Source organism: Mastacembelus armatus, chromosome 24, assembly GCF_900324485.2.
Source record: "Mastacembelus armatus chromosome 24, fMasArm1.2, whole genome shotgun sequence".
NCBI lineage: Eukaryota > Metazoa > Chordata > Actinopteri > Synbranchiformes > Mastacembelidae > Mastacembelus > Mastacembelus armatus.
Window position 1 is genome coordinate 10,451,850 of NC_046656.1, and position 22,929 is coordinate 10,474,778.

The 22,929-nt window shown below is 38.6% G+C and overlaps 1 protein-coding gene across 1 annotated transcript; it reads left to right on the forward strand.

The window, feature by feature from the left end:
• Positions 1–13,862: 13,862 nt before the first annotated feature.
• On the forward strand, positions 13,863–20,998 carry LOC113137554 (mitochondrial basic amino acids transporter-like). The gene is made up of 4 exons (XM_026319284.1): positions 13,863–14,293; positions 16,993–17,036; positions 17,156–17,239; positions 18,223–20,998. Exons 1-4 carry the CDS (start codon positions 14,266–14,268, stop codon positions 18,991–18,993), a joined length of 927 nt encoding a protein of 308 aa, XP_026175069.1. The 5' UTR covers positions 13,863–14,265; the 3' UTR covers positions 18,994–20,998.
• The last annotated feature ends 1,931 nt before the right edge of the window (positions 20,999–22,929 follow it).

Genomic DNA, 22,929 nt, shown 5'->3' on the forward strand with positions numbered 1-22,929 from the left:
AAGTAGCTTTCACAGTTACCCCGGTTGAACTGTATGTACAGTCCCCATGGTAAAGCACAGTATACTGCAGACGTAAACAGCAACGAATGTGAACTGGATTTAACTTTAAACTACTACAAAGTCACGATAATAGCATTATGCTTATTTAGTGTATTAGGGACAGCAGTTATAACTTGCTATACTGTTCATAACAGTACACAAACAAGTTTAGTTCAATGATGTTATTCATGCAATGTGACTGAGAGCTTAGTTTTATCCAGTCCAGCAAAAGGCAGAGTATTGTTCACATCTACAGTCAGTTTAGCCTCATTTGTCCAACCTGCTTGTGTTAGGATGACAGGAGGAATCTGGTGCACTGAGGAATAACCTCATTGCAGAGTAGCAAACCACTGAGCGACCGAGCAGCCCTCTGTGAGGTGATACAGCCCAGCATGCACCATTACGGACTGTGCTTAGATGATATGTCTGCTTATTCTACTACACGGGAACTTGTTTACTGTAGTTCACAATGCTGAATGGTTCGTGAAAGAGCTGGTGCATTTTTTATTGCGCTCACAATACTGCACTTCATTTCAGCCACAGAATGAGGCAAAGCTCTTTTTAAATAAACTTTATTTTTGTCACAGTCACTCATGCAAATGTTTACTAATACTACAACAGCTACTAATACAGGTCCAGCTGTTCAGTATCCAGACATAAGCTCAGTTCAACTCCATACAGATGCCGTTGCATTAAAGGAGTTTCCATCTGGAGATTATTAAACTAACCTTGGCCTGAGTGTGACTACCTTGTAATTACACACACAGTGAATCACACAGATCTTTATGTAGCATGCTTCATGACCAATTTACTTATTAAATGATGATTCTGTCTTTTCCTTAAGCTTATTCATTTTCTTGATATCTTTTGCAGGAATGTAGTAATTTCTTCTGAATTTAATTTCAGGTGAGGCGTGCTACCTCCACTATAATACACTGCCTGAGAGGCTTGAATGGAAATTATATTAAAATGGATTAATGGATTGTCAGATTTTATTACACACTTAATTACTGAACAGAGTTTGCAATGGATTTGTTGGTATTATGGACCCTTCATTTATGTGCCTATTACAATATTACCAAGTGTGACTTAGCACTGGGTTACTGTATGCATGAGTATACAATGGCTCTGTCTCTAGCACCTGATCATATAAATTTGCCAGATATGAATATGTTCTTGCCTTGTCCTCAGATGACTTTTGGAGCTAACTCACACCCACTAATCTGTTTGTCAGACTAGAGGGATTATCAATAGCATACAGCGCTTGTTATGGTCTTATGAGTTTGAACATTTACCTCATCCCAAGAAATGATTATCCTCCTAATGAGGGTCTGTTTGTTTAACCTGTAGGTTCATGTTAGGTTCTGTGTCATACTCAGCTTTCAAAATTTGTAATTATTGCCTCGGGAACCAGTTTGAGCTCCTGCCACCGTGTCAATAAAGTGTGCTGTGTACATTTTCTGTGCACTTTGTACAGCCTCACCTTATGAGTCAGATGATACATTACAGGAACCAGTTCAGTCCCCAAAGTTCAACTCAAGAAAAACATAAATGCAGCCTTTACGACAAGGCTTGTGCAATAACATTGTATGTAAGTCATTCTATATCAATAATAACTATGTGATGGGTTAACATTGACTAAGAATACTAAGTGTCCCTACTGACATATTATTTATGTGACATTGTTACATATTTTTAAAAAGAAATCTTTATTTCAAATGTTTTCAAGCTACAGGGGTAAGGCTTTGCATTCCTTTGTTTCAGGTGGGACTATTTAGTTTAACAGTATGCAGATGTTTTTGCCTCTGAAAGTTCTAATTTCATAAAGCACCCTTCATACAAATCTCACTGAGAAATACTTTACACTCATACGCCAAATGAGCAGAGACCCTTTTATTAAAAACGCAGGTAAATGTCAATAAAAACAATCTGACAAGATATAAAATGTGCGCATCCTAATGTGGAATCACTGAATGAAACTGTATAATTATGTTAATATGAGACAAATGTAACAAAATCTGCAGCAGTGAATAGAAAAGACAAATGTAACAAAATCTGCAGCAGTGAATAGAAATTTTATATGTAGAGGATTTTGGTATTCAGTAAAAATGACCAAATCATTTATATTTTATGCAGACTGTCGATTAAAACACTCTGCTGAAGATTAGGGTTTTGTTTGATTTTGGAGTTTAAGCGTTGATGTTGATCATGGTTTGGGTTAACATTTTCTTGCTTAAGTTCAGGACTTGGACAATGATTGTGGTCATGGCTAAAATTAAAAAAACGGCTGTACAAAGCAGTTTAGTCACTTCGATTACTCATCTATGCACACCAACGTCCTTCCACAGAAGTTTTGTGCTGCTTATGAAAATATCACTTCTTTGTTGCTGAAAGGCGGAGTCTTAACTGGACTTGTTTGGATCCAACAGATAATATGATCAAAAGCACTGTGCTAGTCTAGTCCAGTCTGGTCTAGTGGAAAACGCTGAGACTCATCTCTTCCCAGCACCCATGAGCCACCAGCAACAATGAGAGTTCAGCCCTTTAAAGTTTATTGTGCACAGCTCTCTTTATACAAAGGGGATAGTTTGGCTTCAGGGTGAGTCCAGCAAAGCAACAAACAAAACAGAGCTAAATAAATCAAACCTAATCTTAACTCATCAAAGATGAAAGGGTTGAAAATACAGTGTCTTAACTAAACTCAAAACAGGGGGAAAATGTGATTGAACAAAATAGCTAACCCCACCATAATTAGATGGAAATAGAAAAAAGAAAACAAAACCTTTATACTATTATTTATATGTTTCCTGTTATGCATAATGATTCAAACTTCTGTTATTCTGCAACCTTACCAAACTTCATGTATGATGCTAATCTACAATCTGATGTAATAATTTCTCCATCTTTTAAAGTCTGAGCATATTTTAAACTGTTGCATAGAATTTCCTGAATAATGGGGGAAATGTGGAATTTATCTACTATCGATATCTGGATCAACACATGGTTTGAATATTTTGTGTTTCCTTCTCTTTAGTGTGTCCTGCCAGAATGTCGTCAGAGTCAAAATCTCCTGCGTGTTTGTGTGTGACTGACCTGATCTGAACCCTCCAACATAGCACCAGGCTGTCAGAGTGAGTAAGTGATCAGAGATGCCAACATCCAGTCCTGCTGTAAGGCTCAGTCCCAGCGCTGCATGACAGCTCCATCCGTTCACCTCTCTCCTGCTCTTACATCTCCTCTCTCTGATTTTTATTTCTCCTTTTCCCTATCTCCAAACCATGTTTGCCCTTGTGCTTGTTATTGTGTTTCTCTTTTCGTGCTTTGTCTGTTCTCTCTGTGAATGCTCATTATCTGTACTTACAAACGATTCTTTCTGACTCATTTTCTCCATGTTTCTTCATGCATTCTGCAGAGCCATGCTAGGGTCAGCTCAGGTTGCTTCATCAAGCACATCTTGTGCCCTGCTATTGCCCTTTGAGAACCACACTGGTAGGTAATGATGTAGTGGCAGCTGCTTCTCTAGCTAGTATTCAGGCATTTCATAATTATTAGTGGTCAGTATTAGAAATTAGGGGTAGTGTGGATTCTCTCGCTTTCTGCATGAAGTTGTGGGTGGTCGGGTTTCTTCATTCAGAAGCCAATGCCATGTGCAGACTTTGGGAAAGTAGCTTGGGTCTCAGTCGAAATTAAGGAGCTTTCAAGCAAGGCCACCCTTGCCTTGATTAGCCCTGATTAACACGGTGTATTATGTAGGCTTTAACGTAGCTTAATAATTGTGTCATTTTGTCGTTCTGTTTCTAAGAAAGATTTTATTTTGTACATTTTTGCATGCAGTTCTAATTAAACGTATTTTGTGTCTTTTCTGTCAACCAGAACCCAGTCTACCTTCCTGTTTGGGTTTGTTCTCAAACTCTCGAACTGCTTCTTAACTGGCTTCTCTGCTTCACTGCCTCTCCAGCCTCAACTGCAACTGCCCCATTGGACTTTAAGGCTGCAAGACACTGACACAACATCTGTTAGCCTGTACACCAGATGACTTTAGGCTGCAACAGTCCCAGTAACTCAAACCGGATTATATGTCTACACTCGACAGTTCTTCACTTAGCTGTTTCATTACTCCAGGCTGCTCACCTGTTACCTGGAGACATAAAATCTTCCAGAATTTCACCTTGGGGATTAATAAAGTATGACTACTTAATCTAAAAATCCAAACTAAACTGACATCTCTTGCTAGTGGTGCCTCAGTTTCTATAGAACTTTGCAACATCTAGGTTGTTTGATTTATATGGCAGAGACTGACCTGACTGACCCCCCTACTGAACTGGAGCCAAATAAACATGCAACCTTATCTATTAAAAGCTGCTCCTAAATGACGCAAATGATACTTCATCTGCCAGTCCTACATTTCATGGCACTGTACAATTGTCCTGGCATGTTTACATACAACTAATTTGTTTTGCCTTTGCTTTTTGAGAGGAACATAATTGGGAAAATCAAGTGATAAGTTCTTGTTTTTCCTGAATTTCAGGGCATGCTTGAAATAAAGTGGTTTGTGCAGTGTGTGGTCTGACTCCAGCTGAAAGAGAACTTTTATAGCTTCTCCTAGTACAGTCAAATGCGAGGCAAAGAGCTTGCAGTTATATGGAGGGCTGAGATAATAAATCAGCTGGGTGCATACTTGTGTAGAAGTTTTTCCTCGAAAGCATCCATGGTGCGGCATTTATTTACGCATATTAAAAATGACTTTCTCATCTCCCACAGCTGGTCAGTTGCTGCCTTAAAAGCAAGTTTGAGTGTCAGATTGTTGGTTTTATTCTGACGCCAGACAGTTGTGAGAGAAGGGGATATCAGAAGCTGTTCGATGGTCCAACAAGGACTATCTTCAAAGCATTCCTAACCTCCCTAATCATGTTAGGGAGAGAATGTGGGTTTGGTTAAAAATTAATTTCTGGACACATCTTACTTCAAGTCAGTGTTGACTTTTTTTTTTAATATTCAACCACGGCTGGACCCGATGCTTTTATAGGAAAACAAATGGAATACATTGTCATTAAGACTAGTGCTTAAACTTCTGTAACACACTGCATTTTCTGTATGTTCACTGAAAACATTTCTGATGATACATGTCCTTGTTCTTTCTATCTAGAGAGTATAGGTTGTTTTTTTTTTGTATCTATAAGTAACTTGTTCTTTGATAAAGAAGGTGGAGGTCAGGATTAGATAACAGGTATATTTTAAAATACCAAACTAACTTCTGTTTTTTTTTGTTTGTGACCTTTTGCACTAAGTAATAATATGCAAATATTTTATATCTTGGAAACATATTTTGTATTGTGTTCATATTTATTTTATAGTATGAAAATTTCTATACTGTATTAGATAAGTATTATGTATCCCAGTTGAGAAATATACATTACATTTCAGTATATTATGTCCTGCCCTGGTTTGACAATCTTATAGCTGGGTGAGCAATCACCGGTACACAGGATAATTATTTGTAAACTGCAAAGTAGTTGAGCCTAATTAGGTCTGAAGTTATTTTTTGCATAGCATTGTTTTAACTGCTTCGTCAGTGTTTTATTTTACCTTGGAGGTAACGCAACCGCCCAGCTCCAAACCTGTTTTCCCATGATATGAATTAATTAATCCACAACCACCTCTAATATAAACTATGCAAGTTGGGCTACTGCATAGTGTAGAGCAAGATTTTTACAACAAGGTTTTTCTATATCCGACCATGAATGAAGCGATGAGGAGAGGAGACAAGAGAGGAAGAAACTCCTGATGCAATAATGAAGTAAAGAAGATGAAAATGATTCAAGATGTAAAGAGAGAGCTGAAGTAAAGACAGACAGAACCAGCCTGGGTGTCAGGCAATGGAGAGACATGCAGGCTGCAAACTCTGGTTAAAATTATTGTCAAGACATAACAGCATTAAACAAAAGCATTTGGGACCTGCTATAAAATATATTAATAGAAGGATAAACACTAACAACTATGTTTATTTATTGTCTTATGCTTTAGTACATTTTGTAAACTCAGCAGTTTTTAACGATGTGCAGATGTTCACCAAAGGGCTCTTGGTGAATAGAGACTGTCAGGTGTAGCAGCATATTCAGCTTGGCCCATTTATCACTGACCATCATTACTAAATGTTAAATTATGAACAAAACTGCCATAAATCATCATATGAACCGCCTGTTTGTTGTGTTTTGACTGCAATGAATAGCTGCTATCATCTTGGGATGGCAGCTACAAGAAAGACTTCATCTGTTCCAGGGTGTTTATCAAGGGTGAAGACATCACACCAGCAGTGGGTGAGTATTGTTGTTATGAAACTTAGTATCAAATTAACATAATAGATATTTACATCAAATTAACATAATAGATGTTTACAATACTATTACACTCTTGTACATGTTGGGCTATGCCCTGGGTCAAACTCCAGGAAGGAGCTTATGTCCCAGTTTGCCCCTGGGAGATAACTTTTCACGGACTGGACTGGAATGTCATGATCACATCAGTTTTCCTCATTTAACTCATATTTAGTAATGAATTCTTATTTGACATAAACATACAATGTATTATAGGTCTGGACTTGGACTTTTACACCTAAACATAAGAAGTTTGCATCCAAGAATGGAATATGAATGAAATGTGCTATTAAGTGAAACCATGCAAGGCATTTTATCCCCACAGAAACCCGACTGTGAAACCCGAAATGAAGACATGACTGTAATTGTGTTTGCATGTGACAGGACAGAGAAGGAGGGTGGTGTACTGATTTATGCAAGTATCACTTTATACCTACTTAACTCTTCTTCAGTGCCTGAGAAAACTGAGTAGGGTTTTTGGGGATGTTTGTGCTGGAGCGAATGATCCCTGTTATGGATGTTTGCTGCCAGACCTTTGCAATTAGTGATGCTATGGAGGCGATTAGGCATTTTCTGGTCAACTTATGGATTCTCTGAGCTGCTTATTGTGGCCGACCTTACCTCAACTGGTTAGCCAGGCACTCAGACGAGCACAAACACTCCTGCTTTGAATGAAATCTGTCTCATCTAATATCCAAAGCTAGCACACCAATGAAATGAAGAACCTTGACAAATGAGTTTTAAAAGCTGTTATTATAAGACACCCCCTCCTTCATGTAACCCATAAAATACTGAGAAAGTTTTTCCACACTGAGCCATATTGGATCTTCTGCCTTTTACTCCATAGACAAACTTGACAGCTTGTTGCGCTAAATCCAGTTGTCACTGACAGATGAATGGTTAGACTTATCATGGTCTGCAATTACACCTCCTGACAGATAAATCAATCCGAATGTTATGCACTAGTCTAAAATGTAGCATTAGCATTACCACTATTGGCTTTTTCTGCAGGATGAATGTTGCTTTGTAGTTACTTAGTCTGGTTTCATTTTCAGAATTATTGTTCAGCTTTTTGGGCGCATTTAATTTCACAGCTAATAATGGCAGCAGATCATAGCACACTAATACTGAACTGAGACTGAGACTGGGTTGAAGTATTGCATGTATGCACCTGACTACAGGAATGAAGTATGAATACTGGTCACTGAATGCATGTGTTGACCAATCTTGATCTCAGTTAGACTTTGCAGAGTAATAAAGCTGTAGTAGAGAAATGCAAAACAAGAGATGAGGATTTCTTGGGGTGCCAGTGATGATTGACAGTAAGGCTTTTTCGCATTTGAATACTCAAAATATTCCAAATTAAAATCACCTTTACTTGTCAGTAGGCAGTCTTCCATGCAGGAAACAAAACAATATATCACATTACATTAGCAAAAACAGAAGTCAAGGCATCACTGAGCATCAGAAACATTTATGCAGCATGTCCTTTCCTCCTTTACTTTGCCAATATTAGTTTGTGGCGTATGAAGTACAACAGCGCCCCCACTCCTCCACCTCCATCATAACCTATGATGCCTCCCTACACTTGTTAGTCATCAATAAAAATTCATTTGTCATTATGAATGCAGCCTTCATCTTATTCTCTTCATGCAAACTGATTTTATTCTTTATCCAATTTAAAATGATCCATATACTAACACTTCTGTTTTCCTAAATGTTGCTATTTGATTCATTTATTAGCTACATTATGTTTTTGACATACTGAACAGCACCACTTTTATTCAGACCTTACTCGTGTCCTTGTATCATATTGCATGAGTTGTATTTTTAATGTTTTCTGTCCAGTTCCTCCCTCTCTGTTTCTGTATTTCTAGCATCTTCGCTGTTACCCTTCCTTCTCACCCCTCCCACCCTGCCATTTTTCCTCCGATTGATGCCATCTGAGGTTGCAGGCCCAGGCCGCCGGAGCTGCAAATTTACCCAGCAGCACACGTCACTAACAGGGGAGCGCAGAGCTCCCAAAATAGCCCAAACAGCAATTGGTGAAAGAGGGCCGAAGTGGTAGTTACCAAGAACCGATTCTGACAACAAAATGAAGCTTTCCACCCATTATTAAATAGTCACTCACGCAAATCCTGCTGGTGGAGTTATGATGTATTTCAGCACTACTATAGGCAGCCATATAAGAACTTCCTTATGTTCATTATTCTGAAATAATTGCACAACTGTCCACAGCATGGGCCTCTTAATAATATAAAACTCTTAATGAGGGCAACCCAGACAGACTAGGGTCCCTGAAAATACAACCACAGAAGCACATACTGATACTGTGATATAGTTGAAAGATGTGATATACTCTTCTGATGTGAATCATGTGCTAGAGCCTCATGTATTAGAACTCATCCCACCCATTTACCTATTAAAATGCAACTAAAATGATATTCACATCTGGGATAATAATAATCATAACAATGTGTTGCAGGATCTGATTTGTGTGAAATTATCTCATTATTTCATGAGCAGTCTGTAACTTTATTCACTGAGATCTTTAGATGCTTGCATAATTGTGGCTTGTTGTTGCATAAGGGGAAAAGACATGCAATGTTTAATTAAAAGTGGCCAACAAAGGAAACATTCAGGGATTTTCTTGTTTCACAGTACAGCCTGCAATTCCTAGAACTTCAGCAAGTCTCCCATTGTGAAAAAGCCTTCTTTATGAAGCCCGACACTGGAACTGAAATAAAGGCGTACAGACTCAGCATGTGCTGCGCTGCTTTGTTCACAGCCAAACTGTCGCCCTTGTAAATCAAAGGCTGTGTACTAAAGAGAATTTCTCATAATTGTTCTGTTAGGTCACCATTAACTAATTGACAGCAACTAATCTCTTTTTCAAGTTATGAATCTTCTTTGGCAGATAGTTTAAGAAGTTATCCTCAAATGAGTTTTTGGATGTAAAAGTGAATGTGCAGATGCGATCATCCAAACTATAAATATGCTAAAAGACAGAGAAGAAGTTTATTTACAACTTGTAATCCAAACCTCTGCCACAGAACTGACAGAAAACACATCTCTTGAGGTCTCACCTAACACGACTCCACTTCAAGCAGTGAGTAAATCTGTTATTCCTCAGGCAATCTAATCATTACAGTGCACATGATAATAGGTCCTAATTTCGCACATGGTGGGATAAGCAAGAGTCCGTTACACATGTAAAACAGATGAAAGCATTAATTTAACACATGCAGTTCAAAATTGGCAGTTCACACACAAGAACCCAAATAATTAGAGACGGAGAGATGGGGTTATTGTGCTTATAATGTTGTAAAAATTTTCCTGGATTCTACTTGGTATTACTTTTATTTCAGTAAACAGTGGGTGTGTTTGTCCCTCTAACTCAGAATTGAGATGGCTACTACATACAAGAAGCTTTTTCATGGGATAATTCTGGGAATTTTAGGCCTTTGACTTCCTGCGTCCGCCACTTTCAACTAAAACTTAAGCAGACTCTATCTCTATTCATTTGCTGTGCACTTTATTCACATCACTGGTTCAGAGGCTACAGTATGTTTACAACACAAATTCAGTTAAAACTAGCAAAGCTTCATCAACAGTTTTTTACTGGAAATTGGTTCACGGAGCAAAAGTTAGGTTTCGAAGCTTCATTGGGGTAACAGTGCCACAACTTGTTCCTGTACTGTCCACCTCAAGTTCGAACAGCCTGTTTTTGTGTATAGTTTGCACATTCAACGTAATTCTTTCAAATTTAAAACCTTGTTTTTGCATATTGGATTCATTTGTAGAAGGATTAATTTGCTCTTTTATGTAATACACAAAAAGAAGTAAGGTATATGTGGAGGTGTCTTATTTTATTATTTTATTCTTTATATAGATCATTTTTATACATTAGTATCAGTATCTTGGACTATCAAGAGCCTATTCAGAGAATTTTTAAATGGAACCATATAGTAACGTGGTCTTTGGTCGAGCAAAACCTGTACAGGTCCTGTGATGCAGTTTGAACTCATTGATGTTGTGGTATCACCATCATGCACTAGATGGCGCTGAAACTCCACAGGACTACACAGTAAAGACAAGCTTGTGACAGGTTTCACAGGTGCTTTCATGGGGACAGGAAATAGTCCCACTGGGCCTTTGTTGTGTGTATTTAAGGATTTCTTGTGAATGTTTTAGTGTCAAAGTGCCACGTCCCTTTAAGCTGTGGTACATCAGGATCCAATTCACAGCTAAAACTCAGATATGACAAAATTACCTAAATTTAGACGGCCATATATATTTGACTACATCTGTAAGGGACTCAGCAAAGATATAGTTAAAAGATGAATTATCATTCATTCATATTGTCACTCACATTCATTCAAAGTTTAAATGTGCAGTGTAAGCTCCAAACGTACAAGCAGATCTGTTTACATGGATACTTCTTTACTGCTCATGTGTCTGCTCATGTGTCCCATGCCCCTGTGAATCATGCAGTCATTCCTATTTACAGCTGACCAGGTGAATTTATAATTTAATGCAATCTGTTGCAATATCACCATAGGTTTTAGGTCTCTGTGAGTTAAATGTACATTTGCAAAGTGCATTGGCAAGTGCACTAACAACTATTTCTTTGTGTTATTTTGACTGATCGCATTGTACTTGGGCTTGGTCATCCTGTGCTTGGACTCTGACACGGCAGATGTGTTTTTACTATGTCACCTGGAGACATCACTGATATGTGGAGGCACATAAAAAGAGTCTCAGAAGTGGAAGTCTCAGTCTCATATAACCCAAGCACACAGGACTATGACTATATACTGGACTATAAAAATGTGGGAACAACAGGTTGATATTTTTGCATTAAAGATGATTCAGCGCCTTAATTTCACATGAAATATGTATTACTCATTTGCAGTTAAATATAGTCAAGAAGCAGAATATTGAGGCGCACGATTCAACACCACAGGCAGTCTGTAAAGTGTTTTCATTACCTGAGCTATACCATCTGCCCAACCAGACAGGAAGCCATCTAGTTTGGTGTTTAGACTATAACCAGCTCCTCGCACCTGGCTCAGATAGTACAAGGACATGCTTTATAAGAAGCCATGTGCCCAATGGAAAAGGGAAAAGAAATCATTTAAAAGTGAAGAACAATTTCTGTGTCCTGCTCCTCATCTAGGATTTATTTTGAATCATCTCTGTTCAAGGATCCTGTAGTTACACCTCTGATATTGTTACCTAACCAAGAGTGACACATTTACAAATGTAGGGTCCTGTTCAAGCATCCAGCGATCATTAGCTCAGTTTATTACTATGAGTCCCCAGGTTGTGCTTGGTCCAGACTCACTCACTCACATTCCTCAAATTGCTGTCAGCCTTGGCATGTTGCAGGATGCTTTCTAATCAACAGCCTTTTTATCAGGCATACACAAAACCTCTCATGTGGGCTACACCAGCTCTGTTTACCCCTCCGTGTGAATATTGCAGCCGCTGCACACCGCTATATTTGGAGCCAGACCTAGAAAGATGAAAAATGTTTTTAAAAATGTTTAAAATGCTGTCTCTTTATTATACAGGTACCCTTCTCCACGTACCTTCACAGCATTCAGAGAGTAGCCTACAAGTACGCCACATGCCCCTGTGGATTTCCAGAGAAATAAAAGCATCAAGGACACGGCCGGAAAAAACACTGGTGCTCAAGGTTATGAGCATAACTGTATCCCTTTTAATCATGTGCATCTAGCGGGAAGGCCAAACATGAGTATTTATTTAAAAATAATTTCTTTATAGGTTGAATTGATATTATCCTATTGATAATAGATGCACTACTCAACTCCTTGTAGACATTTTTGCAGCTTTTTTCTCCTTTCGCTGAGGGCGCCAGCACAACTATTCAACCCTGCTCTCTCAGTTAAATTATCACAGGATAACTACATGTGGTTATGAAACCAGTGCGCAGCTCTGGGTCTCAGTTTAACTGATATTTAACTAATTCCAATGCAAACATGCACAAAAGCACAAGAAAAACAAAATCAGATGCTACATCCAAGTTTATATATCAGGTTTAATCTAATCTTCTCTGGTGACTGACCAAACGATATTTGACAGATATGAGCCAAATTCTTCCTCTTGCATGAGCTACATCACCGCGAGTGAGGGGCCCAGTAACACGCACTTTTGTAGTTTTTACCAGCGGTCAGGCGGTTTACTTGCGTAGCGTGTTTCTGGGTTATGCCACAGTGAAGGGCACTAATATGCATGGGAAGGTTTATCTGCATGTTTATCATTGGCACTGGGATGGGATTAGGTTGATGAAGATATATTTTAAACAGAAAAATTTATATTTTACGTTAATACTTTAATCTTAGAGTGCACTCCAAAAAGCTGAATCTCGTCACCTTCTTCCTTTAATGTGTAGACTACATGGATAACCTACCTAAGGTGTTTGCTGAAGACTTGGTAATATTTAGTTCTTATAGTGATGCATTACACGAGAGCATTTTAATGTCAAGAAAAGTAATGTAATGGGTTTTTTTTGGTTTCTTTTTATGTAGAGGATTAAAAAACTCTCCTTCCCTACATTGTATTTATGTAATGCTCCTTTATCCATATGTAAAGAAATGAACCTATTTAAGTCATTTTATTAATGTAGATTTGATGATGATAGAGTCACAGTGCTGCTTCATGTTTGGTATGTGTTGTGCAAGCGTGAAATGTTTTCTATTTAAAACTTTCTACTCCTCTCTATGGCCCTATACTTCACATCTTTGGTGCAGCTATAAGAGTTAGCTATAAGGATTAGGACTGTTACTGAAGGTTCCTAAAATTGTTTAGTGGCAGCCAGTAATTTATTCCTTCATACAGTTTCATGAGATGTCTTGGCAGGGCAATAGGTCGGTGCGGTGTTGTCTGTTGCCTCACTGTAAGGAGGTACCGGGTTCGAATCCCGTTGAACTAGTTGAATGGGGTCTTTGTATGTGGAGTTTGCAGGTTCTTCAGGTGACTCTAAATGATGAGAATTTGTCTGTTTCTTATGTATCTCAGCCTAATGTCTGCTGGGATTGACTCTCCCGGCGATCCGATGGCTGATGGATCGAGGAATGTATTCCGAAATAAAGTTTGACTTATATAAACTGAATCCTTCACATATCATATCACTTCTGCAAAAAGCAGATGTGTGAGTAACAATAGTCCGACAGATTGGGCTGATCAGTATTTCTTATTGACAAATCCTCCCCGCTCACTGACACGAGGCTTCGTGGGATGTCCCTTCGAAAACAAAACATCACGTGACCCCTCTGACGTAATCCCTCGCCGCAGGCAGCCAAAGGCCGAGGAGCGTGACGTGAGGAGAGGGGTGTCGGCTCCACGTCCCCGCTGTGATTGGACAGAAACTCGACTCGACGCCGGTAAAGCCGCCCCTAATAGTTAGTTCCGACGTCGCTGGGCCGCCGCTTCAAAAATAAAACCGTGTGAAGCAGGAGGTGGAGCGCCTGTCCCCGTTGACTGTAGGCGCCGTAACGGTTCATGGAGGTCGTGTAGGAGAACGGGAGAGTTTTTTTTAGGATAATAAAAAAAACACGCTAAACAACCGGCCAGAGAAAATAAAACTGTCCGTATTGTAAAGCTGTCTGGTCTTAGAGTGGGGCTCGAAACTAGCTAGCCAATGCTAGCTAACAAACGTTAACGGAGGTGTCAGTTAGCTTGACTGAAGGCTAACGTTACCGTTAGGTGTACCGGGAGGTAAACGGTGTAGTTAATAAAACCCATAGAGGGGCTGAACATCCCTCTTCGTTTAGTGTTAGATAATAACACTTAGTCATTGCCAGCCAGGTGACGTTGAAAAGCGGTGATGGACTTCGTTGCCGGATGCATCGGAGGTAAGTCTGTGCTTGTTTTAAAGCCAGTATTTTAACGACCTTGTAATTAAATAAATAGGTGCAGTACCAGCGGAGCCGGTTCGATTAGAGACATTACAACTCGGCTTTGATGGGGTTACATTGTCCCTCTGTTGTTGGTTTAACGCCAGGACACCGTACTCATATGATGCAACTCTATCCGAAGATTACCAGAGCATTTTTGAAATCCCACCGCAGTCGTGCAGACTAATGCCAAGCCCGTAAATAGGTAAATCCTCTTGGCTGCACTTGACGCTGGCACTAAATGCGTGTTAAGTTAAATTACTTATTTTACATTGGCTGCAGAGTCGGTAGATACCGATTATATTCGTATCTTAAAGTCGTTTTGTCATAGTGAAACAACTTTATTCTGAAAGTTAGATCAACTATACAAACCATTGTAGATAAAGTTTGAATTTATTGCATGTTGCTGTGTGGTACCAGCACAAAGGATGCTGCAGTCTTCCTAAAGCCCTTAATGTCTTCCTTGGTGTAACTTGTACACCCTGGAATGGAAAGCAACACCCCATTAAGTGCAATCTAAGCCTACGAGCTAGAATGGCTGTGGTGTTTTTCCACACACACACGCACACACACCCTCACACATACACATACACACATACACATACCATAGCCAAATCGCCTAAAACAGTACACACCCCCTCACAGACCAATCCCTTGCTCTCTTTACTTTGGCAGTGACTGGCAGAGTGTGGTTTGCCTCCCTTCTCTGGGTGTGATTGAGATCAAGGAACTATCTCCTGTCAGATGGGTGGTTAGTTGTTGGTTTTCAGGAATGGCCTAGTTTGTGCAACACTCAAAATGAGGTTAACTCATTGGTATCGTTTTTGAAGCTGGTGACGTTTGTACTAAGTTTAAGGGCACATGCTGAGATGTTAGGAGATGGGTGGTGGGCGGTGGGTGGTGACACATGACATTTGTAATGACAACTATGATGAAAGGCATACCAGTGCGCGGAGGTGAATGTTCACTCACTGTGTCAGACAAGCACCTGTTTCTGTTCTTTTCCTGGCTTACTGCAGGGACAGGCTCCTGATGCAAGCAGGTGCTTATGTAAGATTAGCTTGTTGTGATTTTATTTATTGTGGTGCCACAGGTAGGCCAGTAACTTCAGGTTATCCATCCATCCATCCATCCATCCATTATCTATACCCACTTATTCCTCAACCAGGGTCACGGGGATCTGCTGTAGCCTAAACTTCGGGTTGTTTTTTAATATTTTTTATCTAATATTATTATCATTATTATCATTATTATTATTATTATTATTATTAGACCTTTTGTTGTACCCATAAGACAATATAAGTCCTTACATGATACCTGGGTTTATGTCTGCCAAAACAAATACCAGACATCAAGTCAATTTATTTATATAGCTAAGTTAAAGTCAACAAATGCTCACCAAAGTAAATAATACTGATACTTCTTTACTTTTGGTTTCTCCCATTCAAGGTTGCCACAGTGAATCAATTTGTAGGTTTAATTGATTTGCCACAAGTTTCATGCCAGATGCCCTTTCCAACATAACCTCAGTATCTGAGGATGGCGACCCCTGGTCTTCCAAGTTGGTCTCCCATCCAAGTGCTAACCAGGCATGGTCCTGCTTAGCTTCTGAGATCATTTCCACAATGCTCTAGCAAAATCACACATATTAAAGATTTATCTATCACAGAATAGCAGAATTTCAGAAGGTAGACAAATTTATATTGTATTACCTGCTAAAACCTAATGTAGGCATATTTTATATGGCGTGGCAGGATATGTTAGAAGACAGGCTTGCTATCTGAGTTTGTAGTGTGGGTACATCAAGTTCTTGTGACCTGGAGTAACATTTGGTTAAATCTTAATGTTGTTTGTTGTTCAGCCCAGGAACTGGTATCAAGTTTCATGACTCAGGTGAGAAGCCCAGACTGGCATGGCAACATGTGCATGTGCTGCAGAAGCCCCAGTTATGTAAAGGCACACTGAAGAAAGTTTTAAGTGTGATGTTGCTCAGTGTGCTGGCTCTGGCTCTGGCTCTGGCTCTGGCTCAGTAAGGAAGTTTTACAATGGAGATGGCAACATACTCTAAAATTACACAGCAGTGCCAACAAGAGGTTCGGCCTTTGGAGTCTTGTCCAAGGCCCAATACTAGATCCTGCAATTTCTGTAACTTTATATTATCATATCGGTACCGTGATTGGTGTGAAGAAGTAAACTGGATTTAAATTTATCTCTCTACCTTGCTTTTATTTCTTTTGTACAGAACTATTTCTGCCACTTTTCATATGAAGAAAAAAGTCCAAAGCTATATCTTCACCGAGACTGACTGAAAATGTGCACTGTATCTCTATGTTCAAACAGTTATCACACCTCACTCTTTTGTGTGATTGCAGTACAGCTGGATATAATCCCCTTAACTGAACTAGTTGTTTTCAGGTAAACCTTGCTCTTCAGCAAAAAAAAAGTACAGTTTGGACTGAATGGGAAGACAGTAAGACCATGTCACATTTGTATTAATGAGTAGGACTTTCATACCTTTTGAGTATGATGTTTGGAGTGTATAGGATGGGTTTAAACTAGCATATAAGATTTTATTTGGTACCCAGTAAATGCTGTTTGAGTCTACCATTCCTCTCCTTGTTTATTGTTTAACAATTGTTATTGTCCTTGGTCTTTAGGTGCTGCTGGAGTCTTGGTTGGACACCCATTTGACACGGTTAAGGTAGCGTACAGCATACAGTCAGTGTGGGCAACTGACTGACTTGAATATATTGTTAAGCCCCTTCTTTTGGTATACAGCACAGTGTTTAACAGCTTACTAAAGTGTGCACTGTTTCCCAGGTGAGACTGCAGGTCCAGAGTATTGATAAGCCTCTGTACCGTGGGACCTTTCACTGTTTCCAGTCTATCATACGGCAAGAGTCGGTATGTGGATTCGTTTTCTGTGCAAATCCAATCTGATACTAATATGATATTGTAGCTGTAAAGTGCGTTTGCATTTTTTAATCGAAAGACTGCAAGCTGATTTCAAATCAAAGTGAAAGACACCGTGGGTGGACCTAAATGAATGCTACAGCCAGGTAGTTTAAAGTCAGTGAAGTCAGCATGATCAGATTTTATTAGACATTCTGTGTTTTATAAAGAGTCGGGAACCCATAAGTTGTGAGGTTAAAGTGGGAACACATCTGGAGGGGATAAGTATAGTTTTATAATTGGGACAGACCTGTTTGGCGTATTTAGTTTTCAGGCAGAGACTTGTTGTTGCTCTCTGTTGATCTGAATAATCTCTTTTTTTTTTCATTGTTGGTGTAGTCATTGCACTCGCATTTTTTTTTTTTTTATTATAACTTGCTCTTTTTAGCAACAAGGATTACCATTTCCAGCCTCAGGAGTGTATGGGAAACTCCTAAAATACACTGGATGATTTATTATTCAAAGCTTCTGAAAAACCTCTGGCCAATAACAAAAATGCTGAAATACCTTTACATAGAAGCTCAATGAAGGAGAACCTGTTTTCAGGACAATTATTTAAGAAACTTCATGGTATTCTCACATTTTTCATATGTGGTGCTAGCACTTATATTACTGTGGAAGGATTATAGACAGTTCTAGGTGGGCAAACATAGGTGTCCTGAATTGATGAAGTAATTTCTTTTAAACTGTACACCTTTAGTAAACACAGTAGACATGATCCTTTTAAGATGAGCTAATTTTCTAAATAGATCACTGGCCTGCTAGGTCACACAAAGAAAAGACTTGTCTCCTAAAAATAAAATTAAGAAAATGTTGATAATCTAAAGTTGCTGACCCTAACTGTCTTTTGTTAATTTAAAAGGAAAATTTGAATAATTTCATTTTGTTTTGTGTTAAAGTGATCTGTCTAATGTGACACCTGGCCCTCTCCACAGGCATTTGGTTTGTATAAGGGCATTGGATCCCCCATGATGGGCCTTACATTCATCAACGCCATAGTGTTTGGTGTCCAGGGTAACACCATGCGTCTGCTGGGTCATGATACCCCCATGAACCAGTTCCTTGCTGGTGCAGCAGCAGGTGCCATCCAGTGTGTCATCTGCTGCCCCATGGAGCTGGCTAAAACCCGCATGCAAATGCAGGGTACTGGAGAGAAGAAATCTTCTAAGAAGATGTACAAAAACTCCCTGGACTGCTTGGCACGTATTTACAAACGGGAGGGTCTGTGGGGCATCAACAGAGGCATGGTGACCACGCTTATTCGTGAGACTCCTGGCTTTGGAGTGTATTTCTTGTCCTATGATGTGCTGACACGCAGCCTCGGCTGTGAGCCTGATGACCGTTACATGATCCTCAAACTGTTGTTTGCCGGTGGCATGGCTGGTATCGCATCCTGGCTCTCCACATATCCCGTGGATGTTATCAAATCGCGCCTCCAGGCAGATGGGGTGGGTGGGGTCAACCAGTACAGCAGCATAGCTGACTGTGTGCGACAGAGCATAAGGAGGGAGGGATACATGGTATTTACACGCGGCCTCACCTCCACGCTGCTACGAGCCTTCCCTGTGAATGCTGCTACCTTTGCTACTGTCACCCTTGTTCTCATGTATGCTCGGGGGTTGGAGCAAGGACCACAAGACTGTGAGCCGGCTCAGCAAACCCACCATGCACAGATGCAGCAACAGGCCCAACCCACCAGCCTGTGACAGTAGAGGTCTCACCCTCAACCTGGCACTTTACAAGATAATAGAGAGAGAAAATGCATGAGCCTTTTGTTACTATTTGACTCACTATCACATCAGAGCAGTCATTCCTAATTTTGAGTCAGAAAAACCCTGCTTTATATAAATGCTTGTTTTTACTTTCATGTGAAAAGGGAAACAAAGGAAAAATATACTACATTATTTATTTTTAGCAATAATTTTAATTTCAGGTTTGCTGCTGTAAGTGCAAACTTGTAAAAGGCCATCGTGTTACCTCTAAAAACATGAGGAAAATAGGGACTAAGATTTGTGAATTAGCTTATGTGAATTTTCCTGTGAGACACATATCTAGACTTGTTTCTGAGCCACAAAGCAGTTGCTGTGGTTGGGTAGTGTGTACACTATAGACACAGAAACTGACATCTCTATTACAAATATCTTGAAAAATGCAGTGTTTAACTGCACATATAATTGATTTTGAGTATTTTTTTAAAAAATATCTGTTATATCCATCGAAACATGTTTCTTGCCTTATAATAGGAATATAACTTTTTTTTGTGGGATGAAATTGAAACAGCTGTTTGTGTTGTGAACTGTATTCTCTGAGGAGCCAAAAAGTGAGGAGAAGGAATGTAGCATGTGATAAGATACAGAACTTATCACTTATGTCTGTTTTCAAACCAAAAAACATTGCAGCTATAATCCGACCATATTCGTCCCTAAAGTGCATGTTACTACCCATCATGATGAAAAGTCATCTGGTCTGAAGGGCTCTTCACAGATGGATTGCAAAGTGTGTGAATCGGGAAGTCACGATTGTAAGTGACATTGTCTTTTCTTTTTCTTTGTTTTGTCTTGTTGGACATTTTGTGTTTTACCAAATAATGTGATGTTTTATCATTGTAAATTTACTTTTATATTAAGGCACAATCCAGAAGTGGAACATGGCCCTACACGTGGCACTTTGTTTGTCCCACTATTTAATGTTTTAAATTGCATTTTGTTTTATATTAAATGTCACAGCTAAATGTTATTTTGAATAGATTTTAAAGGAGTACATTTTACATGCCACAAGTATTGCAGGGATTCATGCTTGGGATGCCCTTAATCAGTCAACAGAAAATTGACGGGGTCAACAAATGGATGACTCCTGTTCTGTTCATTTACTTCTGTTCATATTTAACAATTTGTCACATATCAATGTGTAATTGTGGCCTGCTGGTTATTTGTTGCAATTTAACTCTGAGATTCGTTCGAGCACATTCAAGTTAGGAATAATTGGCATATATTTGATTTACCTACAACCTTCTGCCCCTTGAGTAAAGTTAATTTCTTACCTTGGGTTAGTAAGTGGGGTATTATTATTATTATTGTTTCTACAAGTTTTAACAAATGTGTGTTTATGCTAAACCAATAATTGATATACTGTCTGTAACTGGATTGAGATTTCATTGAAACTTTTTTTATATTAAACTTTTTTCCTGCATCCCCAACAAATCATCAGTTTAGCTCATAACCTGCTCTTGTAAATGCTTTTCCAGGCATTTCCTGAAGTTGTAAAACTATAACTCGTTAGATTTACTGCGGTCATGTATATGGAGACTGTCAATGAAAGGCTGTTGTAGAGGCTGTCACAGATGCACTAAAGCCTGTTTAACTTGTATTCACTCACAGGTGTTTTGTCTGAAACTCAGAATTGACAAACTCTAAGAGTTGAATTATTGGGAGTCCTGTTGTTGAACTGTTATTAGTCTGAACTTTTCAATGCTGCTGAATCACTTGAAAATCTCCAAGGCTAGATTGCAGTTTGATAGTGATAGCAGGGATGGTTACTATGTATGTAAAGCTCATGTGTGTTTAATCATCAGCTCCACCTCTTGAGCAGTAACTGTTATCTCTGGCAACAAAGATTTAATCCAGATGCAAAATGTATAGAATGTAAACTATATTAATGTGATAGTGTGTCTATATATATATATATATATATATATATATATATATATATATAGTTGTGTGGTTCCCTAAATGTCTGAGTTTAAGCAGTTTTCAAAGTCTGTTTGATCAGTTTTGATTTAACTGTTACCACGAAGAGGTTTAACTGCAAAACTCAAGTATTTTTGTAACATAGTCATATATATCTATATATATATCTATATATATATAGATATATATATATCTATATATATATAACCAGTTTGTCTAGATTTGCTACTGAAGGTCTGTACAAATCGATGAATAAAAGTTATTAAGCAGCTGGTTGGTTTTTCCAATCTTATCTACGCTTGTTCTGACAAACACATTTCACAGTCTGGGTAAGCACAGAATAGATGCTTTTTATGGCTTGTACCCATTGTCCTTGAACAAATCATGACATTCAGCAATTATGATTATTTCTTTAACACCTTTCCTACAGATACTTTTTTTTTATAGATATATTGCAACTAATGCATGTGACAACTAAAAAGCTACAATCTAATTTTAAATTCCAAAAATAAATTTAAATAATGAACTAGAAAGAGGGAATAGAGCACGGAGAAACAAAATAAATTATTAATAAGCCTCTTATGGTAAACAGCATCAACAAATAATGTCCAGATTTTATTGTTTACTGCTATGTGAGCTGTGTACCAAGACGATGCAAGAACCTTTTATGTTTGTGCATATGCCTGTGACATTAAACAGCACTGTAATGCTCTTGGTCTCCCTGGCCATCCAATATAAACAAGCAGATCTTCTTGCTTAATATCCAATAGGTGTCTCACAAAGATTAGTAGGTGCTAGTCTGTGTCTGAAGATCGCAGACACAATGAATCATGGTGTAGTAAACAGTTTGTCTGACTAAATTGTAGCTCATTGAGGCTGAGTGGTCCAGTAAGCTACCACCAGCCTTTAATTGGTTCTATAGTACAATGTAACCTCCTTTAGGATGTTTGAGCTTTTCTTACACAGAAAAACACTGAGTACTGACTAAACAAATATATTGAAAACTCAGTAAATAAAACTCATCAGGATCATCATATGTACATACATCATAAGAGGATGATGTATGATGTAAGAGGAAAACAACTTATTTAGAGTTTGCCAGGTCCAAATCCAGATCCAGATTTAAAAGAAAGCTATTCTTTAAGGTTGAGTTACAAGTAAGCTTTAATACTGTGAAAAGACTGCACCTTAGAAGGAAGCCTAATTTGTTACCAGCAAACAAAATTCAACACCGACACTGAGCGGCCACTTGATTCTAGGAACTGAGAGTATAAATAAATACATTTGCATCGTTAACATTTCATGAGTGCCTTTTAATGTCCCAGAATAGCTTTTCCTAGAAAAAAAAAGTTAAAAATTAAAGTGAAATAAATCTTTAGTAAAGCACTGAACTTCAGTGAGCAAAACTGAAATGCAAACGAGCACCCTTTACCCAGAGTCCCTGCAGTTTTTAAGAATCAAACTGTGGCGCCATCTGCTGATGTGAAATGGTAACAGCAATGACATCTTAAGGGAGCACTTCATTCAACTTCAGCAGGGTTTCAAATGTGAGTTTAAAATGACCCTAAAAGTAAATTATAAAGAGCTATTTAAAAAAAATGTGACAAAAATCAACAGCACTAGTATTCCAGCTGAAATCTGCACCCAAATTAAAGGTTACATGTCTTTAACAACTGCTACTGAAATCTATTATTATTTCCTGAAATCTATTATTATTTACTGAAATCTATTATTATTTACTGAAATCTGTTATTATTCACTGAAATCTGTTATTATTCACTGAAATCTATTATTATTAATCCTCTTTACTTTTCTTGTTTATAGTTTGCTAGATATATTCCAAGGTTATCTCCACTGACAGGCATCACCAGAGAGAAAAGGTCTGTAATAATTTTTAAACTTTACCGTGAAAACTGTTTATTGAGTTAGACACACAAATCCACAATACTAGGCACA

What these genes read in the sequence shown, in the direction of transcription:
- LOC113137554 (XM_026319284.1), top strand. Translation starts at nt 14,266, where the DNA reads ATGGACTTCGTTGCCGGATGCATCGGAG. An exon ending in ACCCATTTGACACGGTTAAG is followed by an intron (nt 17,037 to 17,155) that starts GTAGCGTACAGC and finishes ACTGTTTCCCAG; the next exon opens with GTGAGACTGCAGGTCCAGAG. An exon ending in CTATCATACGGCAAGAGTCG is followed by an intron (nt 17,240 to 18,222) that starts GTATGTGGATTC and finishes CCCTCTCCACAG; the next exon opens with GCATTTGGTTTGTATAAGGG.